Genomic DNA, 16,990 nt, shown 5'->3' on the forward strand with positions numbered 1-16,990 from the left:
CTTTAACCGATACAACTATACAGGGGGCTTAGAGCAGTCATACCTCAAAAGCCTCATCAAGGAGATTCTGTTCTCTCAGCTGGTTTCCTTTAGTGAAGAAAAGCTCTGATATGATTTTCGGGTCCTTTGGCTTTAACTGAAGAGCTTTATCTATAGCTTCAAGCGCCTGTGAAAAAGCAAGAGGACACTGAATCACTGTATTCTATGCCCTTCACCTTCTGATGGTCTCACCACTACTAAGGCCTCTAAGAACACGAGCCAGAAAAGCAACAAGTCTTTTCCTTCCCTTGTTTGCCCACAGTTATTGCATGTGGAAATGGGTTTTTTAGATGCCTATGGCTGATGGGCAATGGGGCTGAGTGCAACACAAGCAGGAAGTGCTCATAAACTTCAAAAATCATGCTGCACAGTGGAAAAAAAAAATCTCCTGTGTGCTGTGGGACATGACATCTCTGGAGAGATGGAATTCTATATGTGAGCCCTCTTGACAAGGGTATTTTGCAACCATGGTACCTTAGCATAGTGCTCCTGCTTGCTGTAGATGGCTGACAGAAGGCGGTAGCACTCCAGGCACTCCACATCTTCATCAAGTATATGGTTTGTCATCTTCTCTGCTTCTTTCGTCCGCCCCATCATTGCTAACACCTGGGCCTGTGGAGTCATATTAAGACTTATGATTTTAAAAGCTCAGCTAACTAATATATAGTGCTGGTGCTAGGCTCCATTGAGGCAGGAGTTGGTGTTAAGATGCAGCACCTCTAGGAAGGATGGAAGGGCCAAACACAGCCAGGAAAGATAGTGGCTGAGACACATGTTCTGAGGTTGACAGGAAATGAGGAGGAAACAAATAGAGTGGGAGAGATGGTCACTGGATGGCTGGCATGGAGATAGCACCAAGCTCTGAGGCTCTGGCCACACAAATGTGGGCAGTGGGCTCCACAGGTGGCCTTGGCTTGGCCATGCCCATCCCATACTCACCAAAGCCAGTCGGGTCTCTTTGTTTGAAGGCTGCAGTGATGCTGCTTCTCTGTAAACTTGCAAAGCTTCTTCATATTTCCCCGTGTTGTAGTACAGAGCCCCCAGAGGGGACAAGATTTCAGCCTTGCGGGATACCTTCAGTGCCCTGGAATTTGAGAAGAAGTGATGTTTCCAGGTGATGTGGAAATCAAAGAAGAATGAGCTGTGGCTTGCACTGAGATGGAGCAGTAAAGCCCTCCACTCTGCATGGCATTCTCATCCCACCATGGGAAGCTTGATTTTAAGGTCATGGGGAGGGATAAGTGTGCCCACAGCAACAATTTCTCCAGCCATCCAAGAGGGAGAGGCCAAATCCAAAGTGCATATGAGCATACAGCGGGTGCTGGGATAGCTGTCAGGGGCAGGGAGTACAAGCACAGGTTGGGATGCCAAAAAGAAGGCAGGGCTATTTAGGAATTATAGCTGTTACTGGCACATCACTCACACAGCAACTCTCAGCACAGTGGGAATAGCACTAAAAATCTGCTCAAACTATTGAAAACACCTCTGACCTTGTTGTTAGAACATCCCTCTGGAAAAAACCCAACCCAAAAGCAGCAGTGTGCTCAGCCTGGAGGCCTCAGTCAGTGCTGCCTAGCACTTCTCACAAGAAGTAGCCAAATAAATCTGATTTTGAATGGATGGAGAATCCCAGCATGCACTGACAGTTTCAAGTATAACAGGCATTTCAGCAGAAACGAGCCATATGGAGGGTCAAGGGAAACTTTATCCTCCCACTTCAGTTCCTTACCGCTTGTACCATGCCTCAGCCTCTTTGTTCTGACCTAGGGAGCGGTGAAGCCTGCCCAAGTTGACCATGGCGACATGGTGCGTGGGGCTCAGGTGGATGGCCTGTCTGTAGTGGGACACGGCTCTTTCAGGAGCCCCTGGAGAAGAAAACACTTTTACACCAGTGCTTCAGCCCATCCTATCCCACTCGAAGGGTTGTAACCCGTGTGTGTGTCCCACCTCCCATGAAAGCACCCTCGTACGCGTAATCCACTGGCTCTGAGAGAGCGGTCCACAGAGGCACAGAGAACAAGCTACCAACGTTCCTTGCAGCCCCAACATTGCAAATCGTTCAGGCTGTTTCAAACCAGAGACTATTCCTTACCACCTTTTAGTGTTGGTCCTGCTCAGTCTTTACGCACTGTGCATGGCAGTAGCTGCCAGTAGCTCATTCCCAGCTCGGTGCAATAAATCTGAGCCCACAGGTGTCTGGATGCCTACTCTGGAGCACATTGGCCCTGTCTCTGTGCTTCAGTGCCATTGGGTGGCACTGCTTCACTGTGAGAAATGCTCTACCTGGGAAAGGTCCCGCAGGCCATGACATCATCACCACCACAATATAAGACTGCAAATGCCTCCGAAAGCCCAAAATAATTCACCGGTGTCCTGTATTTTTAGGAAATGCCAGTGCTTAACTTGAATGGAAGAAAGGTGCCAGACCACTCATTCATCAACTTCCGTGCTATTTCTTGTAGTATATTTTTATTTATCTAAACAATGTCTGTCCTCAAGAGGGACCCTGCAGTGCAGAACCCATTAAGCAGCTTCTGAAGAAATGAATGGGGCACAGTAAAAAGTCCCAATATTTCAATAATGCAAATACTGTAAATTGAGCTACAGTGTGGGTTTAATTGGTTCGTATAGTCTAGAAAAACTAATCTGGTGGTGAAAACTGATACTCACAGATCTGTGTCCATCAGCAAAGCATTAGACTGCCTACACTTCCAACCCACTTTCTTTTTATGTTTTAATTAAATACGTAAAAGTAAAAGAAGTTTTGTTACTTTTGCACATTAACTATAGGATATACTTTATATGAGGCCCAAAACAATTCCTCCTCATTCAGTGCTGCTCAAGCAAGCCAAATGATTGGACATCCCCACGTTACAGAATTGGCATTTTTAAGCCAAATCACCTAAAAATAATTTAATTCAATTTCTAGCTGGAAAACAGAACTTGAAACAGCCTGTGTGTGTTCGAGCACTGAACATAAGCTGCTGTGGGAATTTTATTTTCATAGCTTTCCAGACAAAGTTTGGTTTTCTTGAGATTATCTACGCAACATAAAAGTACCATTAACACTCCTCGGTTATTTCCTCTATAAGAGATCTGGAGAAGTCTATCGGGAGATTTAGAAGCACTTAAGATTCATCAAAGACCAACTGCTTATCCTTCAGGGTAAGATTTCTTAAAGCATCCAGCAGCAGTCTCACTCTGCTTCCACTGCTGTGGAGATGGAGGTTTGTGAAGGTTGTGATGGAGGTTTTCACAAACCACACCTACAAAACAGGCTAGGAAAGCAGCTAGGCGAGCACTGAAGTCCTCAAGGTCAACCAATGCCTGTCCTGTTCAAAGTAAATTACTACACAAATCAGGAAGGGAGATACATTGAGCATCCCTATTCACTGCAGAGTCACCTAGAGAAACATATCTCCAGAGCTGACACTTGCTGGAGGTCCTTGCACAAAACCTGCAGGTTCCCAGGATGGTGCATCACAGCCATTCTCCAGTGTCCACGGGGGGGAACACAGGCTGAGTCCCTCACGGCTCCTTCACACTTTACCATGTCTCCCTAGAGGTAATCTACTTGTCAGGATTTCAGTTTTGAAATTCAATGTTTTTTTGGTTTTTTTTTTTTTCCTATTGTTTGTGTGTAGGGAAGTGTAGTAATAAAACAGAAAAAGTTAGTTTGGACTTTGGCAGAACACCCAAGTGCAAAAAAGAAAGAGTGCTGCACTGCATTTGAACCAAAATTTTTGGCAGGCATAGGGCCGTTCATCTGGGTCGTGAAAGAGAGAGGAGTACAATGCTGGAGTTTTTATCATTTGCAAGTTTGAATTTTGCCAGTGCGCAAATTCAGGATCTCAGTGCCTGTCATGATTGCTGCAAGGCATTTTTCAATGATGAATATTCCTGTTGGCTTCATATTTGTTTTACATTGGTACCATAGGAGAGTGATGGCTGAGTGTCAGCTCAGAGGGAGGACAGCCAGCTGCACACGGAAGGGCACGGCCCTTTGCCACTGTCCTTGCTTCCCAAGCACCACCAGAGCTGTGCACAATGTGAAAGGGACTGAACCAGGGGCAGCAATACACTGCAAGTCTATGATGCTTCTCCACTGAGTCAGAGCTCTGTTCTGGAGAGACTTCAGGGAATAGCTTGGTTTCCACTAGCTCTTTGTCAGCTCAGATTTGGAAGCTTATAAAGCTGTCAGTAAGAGGTGGCAACTGCAGATGCATTTTATGTGGATGCCAGGAAGTGCCTGAGTCCATGGAAGTTGGATGGGAACCAGGAACTCAGAAAAAGAAAGGCTTTCTATGTCATTATGGAGCCCCTGAGAAATCAATTCACCCCATAGTATCTTACATTTTGTTTTCACAAAGGATTGTGGTTTAAAAGCCATATTTGTTTTTATAGCAGTGGCACTCAACCTTTAGTCAAAGAGCTGCTTTGTCACTAAAGAGCTGCAAGTGCTTCAAAGACAATAATGATCCACTTGTGTGCCTAGGGTTTTAAACAGGTTTTACTTGATGCTGCCTGCTATCCCAGAGAAATTGCAGAATTGTTAGGGTGCTGCCCAGCTCGAATTGAAGAGAGAACTGCCTGTGCAAAGATGGTGAGAAACAGTGGAGGAAACATGCAGGCTGAATGCCTTTGCTGCACACTGAGTGCACTGACTACACATTTCAGAACACTGCCAGCTCAAGAGAGCAGGGATATTTATTTCTAAGCTACAGTAGAGGCACAGCTACTGCTCTGCAGTACCTTTTGAAACTCTTTTAGAAGTATAGTGCTGAATATAATAATCAAAGCAAATCATCCCGAGAGAGAAAATTCTTTGTTCCATCTCACTTACCAGTATCAACCAAGAAAACACCATAGTTGTTGTGCAGATCGGAGCTCTCTGGACAATTCTCTATGCCGGTCTTGTAGACCTCCTCTGCTTCCTTCAGCCGTTCCTTGAAACAGGATCACAAAATCACAGAATCATGAAGATTGGAAAAGACCAGTAAGATCATCCAGTCCAATCATCCCCCTATCCCCACCATGCCCAACAAGCACGTCCATCAGTGCCACACCTCACGGTTCTGGAACACCTCCAGGGACTGGAGGTGACTCCACCACCACCCCGGGCAGCCTGTGCCACTGCAGCATTAATCCTTCTGAGAATATTTTTCCAAAGGAAAAGGAGATTGAGGCAGTGCCCACATTGGCACCACCAGTGTGCTCCCCTTGCCATACAGGGAGCTCAGGCACTAGCCCTCCCCCTTTAAGCCCTTTAGCAGGGGAACATGGCCTCCAGCTTCTGAGCAGCCAACATTTTACCCTGTGACAAAGGCATAATATGTCTGCACTCTGGTATGCCAGAGCAATCCTAACAGCTTTCCCCCCATGCATTCACAACTGGAGCTACCTGTGAAACAAAAACATCAGTTGGAAAAGGTTGGGTAATTTGTGTGCAATGCTAGTGAGCCTCAGCTAGCATGCACCCAGCTGGGAAACACATAGCGACAGGGGTCATGTTGGTTCTGTTACCAATCTGTCATTTGGGAGCTGATATGTTTTAATTTATTTGTTTAATGAGCATCTTGCTGGCTAACTTTCCCCCTCAGGAGCTCTGCTCTTCATTCCCTGAGCAGCAGGGAAAATAAGAAATGAAAGCTCGGTGTGCATGACAGCTGAGGGATAGGGAGCTTGCACAAGGCAATGAGGGAAGCAGGAGGAGGACTGGGGGTGATGGAAGAGTGGGGAAAACCTGACAGATTCAGATGAAAAACAGGTGTTATCAATGTGTGAGATGTACCTCCCTGGGACTGATGGGATGTGCTATTGCTGATTCTCCAATAGGCTGAGCTCTTACATTTTGCATAGATTTCAAGGAGACTTGTAGGTGCAGAGCATTTCTGAAAAATGCACATCTTTCCTTTGGGAACACCCTGCTTATGGAAGTGTCCCACCAGCTGTGACCCGTCTAGCCTGAGCTATAGGCAGCAGGTCCTGAAACAGAAACAAGGCATCTAGTTTGGATCAAATAGCAACTTAATAAGGTTTCCATTTCCCTCCAGCCAGACAGTACGTGCCAGCTGCCCACATGCTCACTAGCACCACTTATTAAGGTTTTCCTCCCACCTAAGCTCAGAGTTTTGCTGTTGGGTGTACTTAGGGCAGGAAGGTTGCTCGCAATGGAAAACAGCAGTATGGAGAGATGCCAGGTAAAACTCCTGAGGCAAAGACTTTTTTTTCCCAATTTTTCCGCTTCTATGGAGCAGCCCTATGGTGACAAACCTCACAATCTCCTAACAAAGCTCCCAGGCAAAATCAACCATTCAAAGCCCTATAAGGAAAGCCTAGCAACACCACAGCAGACCTTATGCGGAGGAGCTGAAATGAGATGGATCCATTCACTCCCTGTCCCACCAATGCTCTCTGTGATTGGCATCCAACAACCTGGTGTCAAGAGCACAGTGTCTTCTTGGCTCAATGTCTGGCTGTGAAGGCGGTCCCTGAAAAAGTACTGGTTTTGGGATCCTGGTCCACTTCTCTGTGTGAAGCAGAGCTGGTTTTGCTGTTCAGTCCAGCTGTGAACTCTCCTCTAGTCCTGCAAATCCCAGAGCATACTGGGCTTCCTCTGGATTTAAAGGGTGAACCTGAGAGCAGCATTGGGTCTGTAGCTGTTTAAATGAACAGACTCCTTTCTCACCTCCTATTTCAGAACTGAAAAGCTGGAATTAATAGCACTGGAAGACCATGGCTTGATGAAAGCAAATGGTTTGTCATGGTTAAGTGCTTTCACATTTACGTGATGAAGGTCAGCCAGCAGAAAGATAGGGTGGGATGAAACACAGAAACACATTTTTTAAAAGTGCTTAAGTTTGGACATTGTGCATGTATTTATGTGAATTTGATGTCATTATCTGCAGGGTCAGGAAAAGTGAAGCAACCATCAGAACTGACTGAAATGAACAGTAACTTCTTGAGAAAGTGTGTGTGTTAGACATGCATTAACAGGTATATTTTGAAGTTTTTCTGTATTGATTTCTTTTCCTCTAATTTTAATTTGCAGCAGACGAGTACGGCTTTGTATGCATGGATGTCAGTTTCCTTTGTATTATTTATCGACCATAAACCCGATCCTGAAGCAAGACAGGGCTGTGCTAATCTGGATTAGCAGCAGAGTGCCATCTCAAAGCATTCCCACTGCCTGATTCTAAGCACTTTTAGCATTTTTGTCACGGTTGCATTGCACACGCATTTGTACAATGCTTTTTTGGCATCTAACATCCTAACCCTGCATACCTCAGGCTCAGTGCAGAGTCTGGAATGATTTCTCTAACAAAGCATTTGTACTGAGAGCAGTCAGAAGTGGGGAAGGGTGGGCCCATCTCTTTCTGCCAGAGATTTCCCCCCCACAGCCGCTCCTCTTTCGAGGAGAAATGCTCTAAGTTCATCAAGGCTTGATTCTCATTAACACTTAATAACGCCACTTCCCAGCCCTCCATGAAACATTCATCAAGCTCACAAAATTCATAAGACAGGCTTAAAAATGTATGAGATTTTTATGATATTAGAAAAATTATGCACATAAGGATCTCTCAGTTAAACTGTAGGGTTTTTAAGCCTACTTTTGTGTTGCTTTTTTTTTCTTATGACTTGAATTTTCAGTGCGGATATGCCTGAGCAGGCTCTCTTCTGCAGCTAAGTGGGTTAAAAAGTTTCTTTTTCCGAGTGTAGGCTAATATTCTTTCAAAAAAGAAAAAGGAAAAACAAAAAAAAAGAAAAAAAGAAAAAATACTAGGAAACCTTTGGATCCAGAAACTAGAGCTTGAAAAGAACCATCCAGTAGTATGAGATGACTGATAAACCTGAAAAAGCTGGAAAGAAGGTGTTCACAGAATCATGAAACAGCTTGGGCTGGAAGGGACTTACAAGCCTATGCAGTCCCAACCTCCTGCCATAGGCAGAGCTGCCACCCAGCAGCTCCAGCTGCCCAGGGCCCCATCCAACCTGGCCCTGAGTGCCCCCAGGGATGGGGCACCACAGCTTCTATGGGCAGCTGTGCCAGGGCCTCACTGCCCTCTAAGTACAATGTAGCTGCATTGGTTCAGAGGGGAACCACTGTTACAGGGTCAGGACAGTGGCAAAAGATGTTTGATTTCTCATTCTAGTACCACTGAAACGATTGGGGAAAGCAGCAATATGTTGTGAATTACGCTATCAAGCAGAGAGCAATAGTGAGAGCATGCACTTATAAAAGGAACAAACAACATAAATTTCTATACAGTGTGAAGGTGGGCTCTGATTTCTGAATCAACTAGCAAGGAGAGAAAAGGGCAATCATGGCATGTAGCAGGTGAATGGTGCAGGAGACTTTTCTCTTGCAGTATTTTTTTACAGTTCTGATACTGTTTTACCGCATCACTTCAGCTGGTTTTTCCTCTTTCTCAGCCTTAATGCAAAGCTGAAAGAGCAGAAGCTGGTCACAGAAGTGATCACTTCATGAGCGTTACTTAAATGTGCAGCTTTTAGCCCTTCAGCCCCTCTCTCAAACGTTCGAGGTAGGATCTCTGCCAAGGTCACTAGGACGGTGTGTGAGGAAGGAGGTGCTCAATCAGGCACTCATCAGCTGTGGCTGAACATGAGAATGTGTTAAAAGCTTGCAGGAAGTTGTTATTTTCTAAAGAAACTTTACAAACTATCTTTTCTTCCTTAGCAATTACTCAAGTCACAAGAGGATGAATGATCTATACATAAAAGCAGATGAATTATTGCAGGCCTAACTAATGACATTTCCTTTGGGCAAAAGACCTCAGGGCTCTATAGTCGTTTTATTGCTCTGTTGACCTTACAACTGATGGTTCTAATTAATAAATTCAATTAATATTAAAACCAGGTATTACTGCAGACAACTCATTTCCTATACTTGCAGGAGACTCATGGAGGGGCTCACTCAAAGGAGAGTTCCCATTCAACAAGGTTCTTCTTTCAATTCATATACTATATTTCTAGATTCCTGCAGCTGATATCGATAATATTCAAGCACTTGAAAGTCATTTAAAATGGAAAATAAAATAGCATGTCTTTAAGTAACCTGTATACATCATAGATGAATTTTGCAGTGTCTACATCATTAAAGAAGCCAAAGCCAGAGTTCAGATGAAATTTATCCACTTGCAGAGAGAAAATTTAATTAACCAGACTAATGGAAAATAGTGAAAGATGGCATTCCATTGTTGTGTCTGTATTTGCATTTTGGCAAGCTTTTATTTAGAAAGCTTTAGCATCCCATGCTATAGAATGGCAAGATCTGAAATTCTAGGGAGAAAAAATCAGTTTCCAAAAGCCGTGTAGAATCTTGTGTTTGCTGTGCAAGGACCTTACCACTCACCATTACAGGGCCAGACTAGGGCTATTGGTTGTGGCTGCAGACCATGGGAGCAGTGCCCAAAACAGCATCCCTCATATGTGCTGCTGCCTGCTTGCAGGAAAGAAGGGCGTGGTGGTCTCAGTGTGGGCACCCAGACTTTTTTTTATGCCTCAATTTCCCTTTTCCTATGTGGAGACAGTATTTCACCTCACAGAGACCTTTAGAAGGAAATTACCTCATCACAGCAAGCAGTGAGAGCCCTGAGCAATGAGCGTGGTGAAAAAGCCCATGAAGAAATGAGTAATCCTGCCTCCAGAGCACAATCTGGGCCCTGTGCAGTAAATAAGGTCTGGGGCACATATTGAACAATGAGGTTAAATCAAATATTGAACAGCTGCTCATTAAAAGCAACATAAAGCAAGTGAGCCTCTCCACCCACTGTATGTGATCACTGACTGTGGTAATTAAGGGCTGTATCCTGATGGGTTAGATGCAAGGGGCAGAACTGAAATTCAGAAATCTTATTTCTAGCTTTTCCTACTTTTGGAAGGCTTTCTTATAAAACCCCAAGGTTACCTCTGTAGGTGTGCATGGGGGCGGGGGGGGGGGGGCACTCACCTATTGTGCCGTCAGCATTCAAGGTGCAGATAAAGACTTTGCTAAAGATGTAGGGAGGAGAAGAAAGTGCATGAATTCACAACTTTAACAGTGATTTAGTTCAGAATCACATCAGGTGGGTGTAATTACTCATTGAGACCGAGTTGTCTTCTGAACAAGTCATCTCTAAAGCAGCAGCCCAACAGATCTCTCCAGATAGCTCCAGGCTTGTGCACTTGCTGCACATGTGTGAAATGAGAGTGTTTCCACTTTGCAACTGCAGCACTGGTGCATCAGCCCTCAGGAGGAGCAGGAGCCCCAAATAAGGCCTGTTACCTGTTCAGCCAGCAGTGAGGCCAGGCTTGAGTAGGCATCTGCGAAGTCTGGGCCATATTTGATGGAGTCCCTCAGTAAGATTACAGCCTCCTCCTTCTTCCCTTGAGACCTGCAGGCCAAGGAGGGAGGGGGGAAAAAAAGAAAGAGAAGCTCTTTAGCAGCAGATCACCCACTGAACAGCTCATTGAAAGAGATGTGAAAGACTCTGTCTTGTTCTTTTCAGCAAAGGCTAAATAATTCACCTGTGCCTCCTCTCCACAATGCACACACCCAGCACCACCTGCACTGTACTAAACTACTCTGCCCACCTTGTGAAAGAGGGTGGGCTCTCTGGTCACTGCATACGTGCTCAGTTTTGCTTGCTGGCACATACTCTTTCCCATAGGTGATGCAGATGTCCCTGATATGACTTCTGTATGTCACTGGAATGGCAGGCACACCAAGAACAGTAGCACAGGCACTGCCTGCTTCAGCTCTGGTGCTCACAGGCAGAGCACACTGTTTGAGCAAATGTGGGCTCTTTCTCCCATCCCTGCTGTAAAAATGCCTCTCCCTTCCCAGAAAGCTACGAAAGGAAAGAAGACGGATGTCAGACGTGTCTGGAAGGAGCCAGAGAGAAGCAAGTGGATCACTTGTTGAGGAAAGAAGCAACACAGGTATCTGTATCACGTTGGCAGAGATGAAGGAACTCATTCTACCTCACACCAGAGTGGGAAACGTGCTCACCAGGGCAATTCCTCAACCGATTTGGAGACTTTGTGCTTTTTGCACCCACACGTTTTTTAATCTCAGCAGCTGGGAACACACAGGTTTTAATGAATCTGCTGTTTGGTCTACTTCTTTGATGACTGTTCATACTGAGCATTATGCAGTGTACAGAGTGAAGACAAAACTTCTCCAAATGGTGAATTCCTCAATACTCCACACTGTGAAGAACAAAGAGTAATTTATTTTGACTGTTCTGTAATCAGCACAGGCCACATGCTCTGTTAGGTCACAACCTTTAGATTTGTTAACTTCTCCAGCCCTATTGTACTCTCAGTACTTCTCCCTTTGGAAAATAAACCAAATTCTACCTAATCCATCCAATCAGGATCTTCAGATACACGAAGGACAGCAAAAGCATTCTCAGGTATGAGTCCCTGGAAAGTCACTTGCATGCCAGGAGGGGATGCTCGCAGGGGTAACAGTGGGTCTGCAGCCAGCTAATGTGGCCCCAGTTGTGCCACTGAGGCACCAAGTAACCTGGGAATAGGATATCTGCCAGCAACCTGGCTCCCACAGCTGCAGGGCAGAGGTGCAGAGCATTTTCACTTCCTAAAAACACTGTGGAATCTTTGCAAGTTGCTAGACTGCTAGTGCTGTTATATATCCAGGCTTATAGTTCATTACATTAATGTTTTAAATAAAAAGTATTGGATCTCATTAAATAATTCCTAACCACGTCAATCGTTAGGCTAGAGGATTCTATTCTTCAGATCCTATGGATTATGAGCAGAGAATATTGAAAAATGATTCTGTTAATGAGCTAGATTATTTTTTCCAGTTACTTTACACTCACTGCCCTGGAAAAAGGACAAGCCTTCCTCAACAAAAATCTAAGGATGTTTTATTATTCAAGCTACAATTTCATCAGTACCACTCTGTATTCCTTCCCTTGGAAAAACGAGAAGATTTCCTGAGCAAACATCTAAGGATGCTTAGCTGGACTGGAACAACATTTTCTTTGTGCTGGGTGTACAAGGAATATGAATAGCAAGGCTTACAAAAAGAAACAAAGGACCCTGGAACAGAGAAAGTATGTGAACACCTTGCCGCTTGGGGCTTAGATTTCATCTGAGTGACAGGGTCAAGTAACCAGATCTTGTTTATAAGGTGCAAATTTCAGCTGATAATATATGTGGCTTTGCAGAATTTTTCCCTTTTCTAGTTATATAACTGTAGGAACATTTTGCCTGTCCATTATGCTAAGTGAAAACAGTTGTGCTACTCTTTTTCTTCTACCAGTGGTGCTCCATATAAATTACACGAATGAATCAAAAACAAATAAAGAACCACTTTTCCCCTGCACTAATTAGAGACCAGCTAGCTTGTCAATTTATAAAACTTTTTGATTCCTTGGCTGGAGTTTCATGACACATTTTCATAAATCAAAACCAGATGACTGCTTCATAAAGGTATTGATGTTTGGCAAAAATGTAGGAAATGCCAGCTACAGAAATAAAAGGATTAAGTGATCCGCTCAGCAGCAGTAAAAGTTCCCATTAACCACAAGCATGCTCTAGGAATATAGGGCAGTCCTCCTAATTACTCTTTTTTTTCCTAAATGGTCTTTTCTTCGTTTGATCCAAGAACAATGTTTGTCTCCTGAAAGTGGGGGTAGAGAGGGAAAGATTATGGCATCTTTTTATGTGACAGCCTGAGTTATATTACAAAAAGCAGATTCAATAGTTTCTCAGAGAGCTCAGTCCTGCAAGATACTGACTGCTCTGGCCAAGCACTTAAACACATACTTAACTTTTATGTATGCAAGCTGAAAATTAATTACTGGCTGAAGTGCTTTCCTGGACCAAGGCCAACATATTCAGCACTTTTCAGAATCATGGCTGTAGTTTTTACAAATCTCATGCAATCTGGGAGAACACTGAGTGTTGGGAGAACAGTCCAATACAACACTAACACCAAATACACCAAAGATTTACCACAAACTGGGGATCTGTGGCAGAAAAAGCTAGGTAATATATACTTTCAACATGACAGAGAGAAGAACAAACTCAACTGACACAAGGAGCCTACAATCACTTAATCCTGTTTCTCCCCAAATTACATTGGTTTCCAGTGCCCTCTCCTAATTCCCTCTTCCGTCTCCAGCCTTCCGCAACCAGCATGGTATAGCTGAATGCAAAGAGTAGCTTCTTCCCCTTGGAGCATCACTTACATATTTTTGCAAGTGCCCAGTAGTTTGAGAAGCATCAGCTTAAACTACCCTCCAGAAGCCTGGGTATCCACAGGGCTGTGTGGGCTATTATTAGCACTGAAGCAAATTTCTTTCACAACAGAAAAGTAGCCTAGGAATTAGTACCCTAGGGGACTTTTTAATTTTCAAGATATGCTTTACAATTTGAAGTTTGTTTCACTGCTTTAAAGCCAGAAACACAGAACTTAGTAAGGACTCCGCAGCAGTTCTAAACATCTCACCTCGATTTTACACCATAATCCAAGGGAAGCTTGTAGCGTGTAACTGTTTGAAAGGAAACTCCTAAGCTTGTTCAACTCCCTGGGTTTAAGCCAATTCAGATAATTGAGATGCACTCCTTTGGTTTTCTTCTATGCTATGTGGATGGATGACACCAAACCAGGGCAGTGGGCAATACAGTGCAAGGAAGGGCACCTTTTCAGAAGGACCAGGTCTGAAAGGAAAGTCAAGAAGTTGAACAAAACCAAGTTCATGTCCTGCCCCCAGAGTTGGATAACTCCATGCACCAGAACATGCTGAGGGACAACAGGCTGGAAAGCAGCTCTGCAGAAAAGGCTCTGGAGGTCCTGGTGGACAACATGTTGGCCATTGGCCCTTGATGGTGAAATAGGACAACTCCCTTCTCTTTTTTACAATATTTATGAGACTGAAGCAATGCCTAGTGTTGGGCACTCTCATGGAAGAAAGGCATGATCATACTGGAGGAAGGCCAGCAGAGAGGTCTAGGTTGTCCTTGGAGATGTTCAAGATTCACCTGGACAAAGCCCTGAGCAACATGATCCAATCTGACTCACTTTGAGCTGTGGGACTGACTGAATGATCTCCAAGAGGTTCATTTCAATCTGATTTACTCTTTGAATCTATAGTAAACTTGATGCTGCCAGTGTTTTTTGTGGTTTGTTTTTGTTTTGCTTTTGTTTTTGTTTGTTTGTTTGTTTGTTTTTAAGTGAGCTAAAATATGTATGTGATGCTGTGGTACAACTTCAGCACTTTAACCAATAGAGAGTATTCTAACCAGAAATCATCCAGAAAACCAGATGTAGCATCACTGAACACTGTTGTTCAGTTTGATTCTTCGAAAAGAAGGAAGGAACATTTCACTTTCTGAAAGATCTTGATCCTCAATACACATAACATCTACCTGATGCTTTCCAGTATTTTCGGACACTTAGAGAAGCCCATGTTAGCACATTCAAATACATACATACCCAAAAGCCTGTTTTAGGGAGGCAGGCAATCCTTACTCTGACTAGATGGGTTCACTGAACTTGGAACAAATAAGAGTAAAAAACGCATTTTTGTGACTCTACATGCAGAACAGAATCATCCCTTTGAATAAACTCAAGATCTCATGGGAGACTGTTTCTAGGCACTTCACCTCTTCATTGAAAATTCAGCCAAAAGACTCTGAAAGCACATAAGAGTTATGAGGCATTTCTTTATCAGAAATGCTGCACTGAATATTAGAGTGCTTTACGTATGGAGAGAGTACAGCAAAGAGTAAGTTCTCTCCCATTCTGCAAAAGAAAGCTGAGATCCTAAATATTTACTTCAAATGTTCATAATATTTTATTTCTTGTGTCTTTACAGAATATCCCACGGGCTATAAATTTATTTGAGGTATTCTGAATGATAGATATTTATCTCAGTTTTTCAAGCTGCAAGTAAACAAAGCTGAATCTATATAGAGGAGTTAAGTATTTATGTAGCAGGAAACTTTGAAACAAAACGAAAGCATTGAGCTGCTTTGGAACATGAAAGTGGAAAAACAGATTTCTCACTTTTAGGCAGGCCACCTTCTGGGGCTATATTAACTAAGATATCTGTCTGTGTTGTTTAATTATCCACTGTCCAATATTTATGGTAGGCAAGCAAAGGATGACATACAACTTTATTTTAGAATATGTGAACAAAACCAGTGGTCTATTCAGCCTTTGTCCTGCAATGATTCCTGAGAACATTCATCTTCTGGCATGCAGTTTTCTTCATCATATGCAAACAGAAAATGGAATCTCTTTCTAATCAAGGGTATCCAGAGAAAACAAAATAATAATAATGAAAAATTTCCATCTTGTTTTTCTCCAAACAAATTTTTACTCAAGCTTAAATCACAGGAACAGATGCTTGAACAGACAGCTTATATCCAGGCAGTAATGAGCAGCAGATTCCTGGATGGGAACAGCAATCCCATCTTTCCAAAGCCCTGGAGTTCCCCTTTCCCAGCACTGCAGAGGTGAAATCTTGAATCTGCAATCAGATTTGAGTGGGTGTAAGGAATGCAGCAGAATTTGACTGGGAATTCCACGCCAGACCATTTTGTTACATGTCCCATTATACAAAACGCAGTTACTAGACAAGATTTGGATGTTGCAAACTCTTTCTGCTCTGTATCTGGTATAGTATATCTGGCTATCACCATAGCCTCTGTTAAGAGAACAGAAAATCCTTTCTATGTCTTGACCTTTTAACTTCTCACTGCCATCAGTTTAAATATCAAAACACCCTTTCTAACGTCTCATGTCACAGCCAGAACGCAATATCTGCCTGTAATATTCTGCAAATTTCAATTCATTACCTAGATTATAATAGCATTTAGTGTCTGCATAATTCTGCTCGCCTTACACCCACAGCACAGCACTGGTTTCTTCCCAGTAGAACACAGTCTCTCAGTGCATTCTCCAGATCAGGCTGAATAAAAAGATAACTTGGTAGAAAGTCACAGAGTCACAGAATCACTAAGGTTGGAAAAGACCACCAAGATCATCTAGTCCAACCACCATGCTCACTGACCATGTCCCTAGTGCCACATCCACACGGTTCTTGAACACCTGGTGACTCCACCACCTCCCTGGGCAGCCTGCTGCAATACAGTCTCAATCTTTCTAAGAGGAAGTGTTTCCTAATATCCAACATGAACCTCCCTTGACACAACTAAAGGCCATTCCTTCTCATCCTATCACCGTTACCTGCTTCTTACACAGCATCTGCTTTACATGTTGTGGAAAAATACAAATCACAGACTGAGTAGGCAACTAGCCTGTGAGAAAGGGCTCGTGTTAGCTTGGGAACACAAGTAAACTACCTCTAGCTTCTGCATGTGGCTAAAACAAACTTGCTTGTGAGAAACTGCTAAATCAATCTCCTTGCTCTCTGTGAATGACTCCACTTCTTATCCTGATACATGATGCCTTATTGTCTCCTGCTGTTACATATATGGCCACAGTACTAAGGGGTGGCATGGGCATCTTGCCAGCCAGCCACCACTGGTATCCACTGGGGGTAATGCCAGGGCAGACACTGTACCAGTAAGCAGCCACCAGTACTGAGAACTTGAAGGAGATGAACTGACCGGCCCCCCCAAGTAACATGAGAACCTCTCTATTAAACTGATGAATGATAACTTGCCTCTGTGTACTTCCTTCAGGATTAGTAAACCTTATGCAGAAGTGCTGGTGCTTCTGCATTACACGTATATGTGCTAATCCCTCACCAGGAATTCTACCTAAGCATAACATACAGCCATTTTCTGTTATAATTAATACCTTCAGTGCGTTCAGATGCAATAGGGCTGCTTTGGAAGCCTAAAAAAGTTTAGAAAATAGAAGTAAATAGGTATGGGAAAAGGGGAGAGGGAACGTGAGAGCTTTGTTTTAAAGAGATCAGCAGAAATATCATACACCTTTAACATA

General features: G+C 43.5%; 1 protein-coding gene across 2 annotated transcripts in view; it reads right to left on the minus strand.

The window, feature by feature from the left end:
* TMTC1 (transmembrane O-mannosyltransferase targeting cadherins 1) overlaps positions 1–16,990 on the minus strand; it is a 150,884-nt gene that overhangs the window by 6,575 nt on the left and 127,319 nt on the right. For both annotated transcript variants that reach the window (XM_052668035.1, XM_052668036.1), the window contains exons 13-18: positions 10,325–10,433; positions 4,883–4,985; positions 1,769–1,904; positions 979–1,123; positions 514–651; positions 44–166 (exon numbers count right to left, since the gene is read on the minus strand). In XM_052668035.1, coding sequence (XP_052523995.1) covers positions 44–166; positions 514–651; positions 979–1,123; positions 1,769–1,904; positions 4,883–4,985; positions 10,325–10,433 — 754 coding nt within the window. The remainder of the gene's footprint in view (positions 1–43; positions 167–513; positions 652–978; positions 1,124–1,768; positions 1,905–4,882; positions 4,986–10,324; positions 10,434–16,990) is intronic.

The sequence above is a fragment of the Tympanuchus pallidicinctus genome, unplaced genomic scaffold (assembly GCF_026119805.1).
Source record: "Tympanuchus pallidicinctus isolate F22 unplaced genomic scaffold, pur_lepc_1.0 scaffold8, whole genome shotgun sequence".
Taxonomy (NCBI): domain Eukaryota; kingdom Metazoa; phylum Chordata; class Aves; order Galliformes; family Phasianidae; genus Tympanuchus; species Tympanuchus pallidicinctus.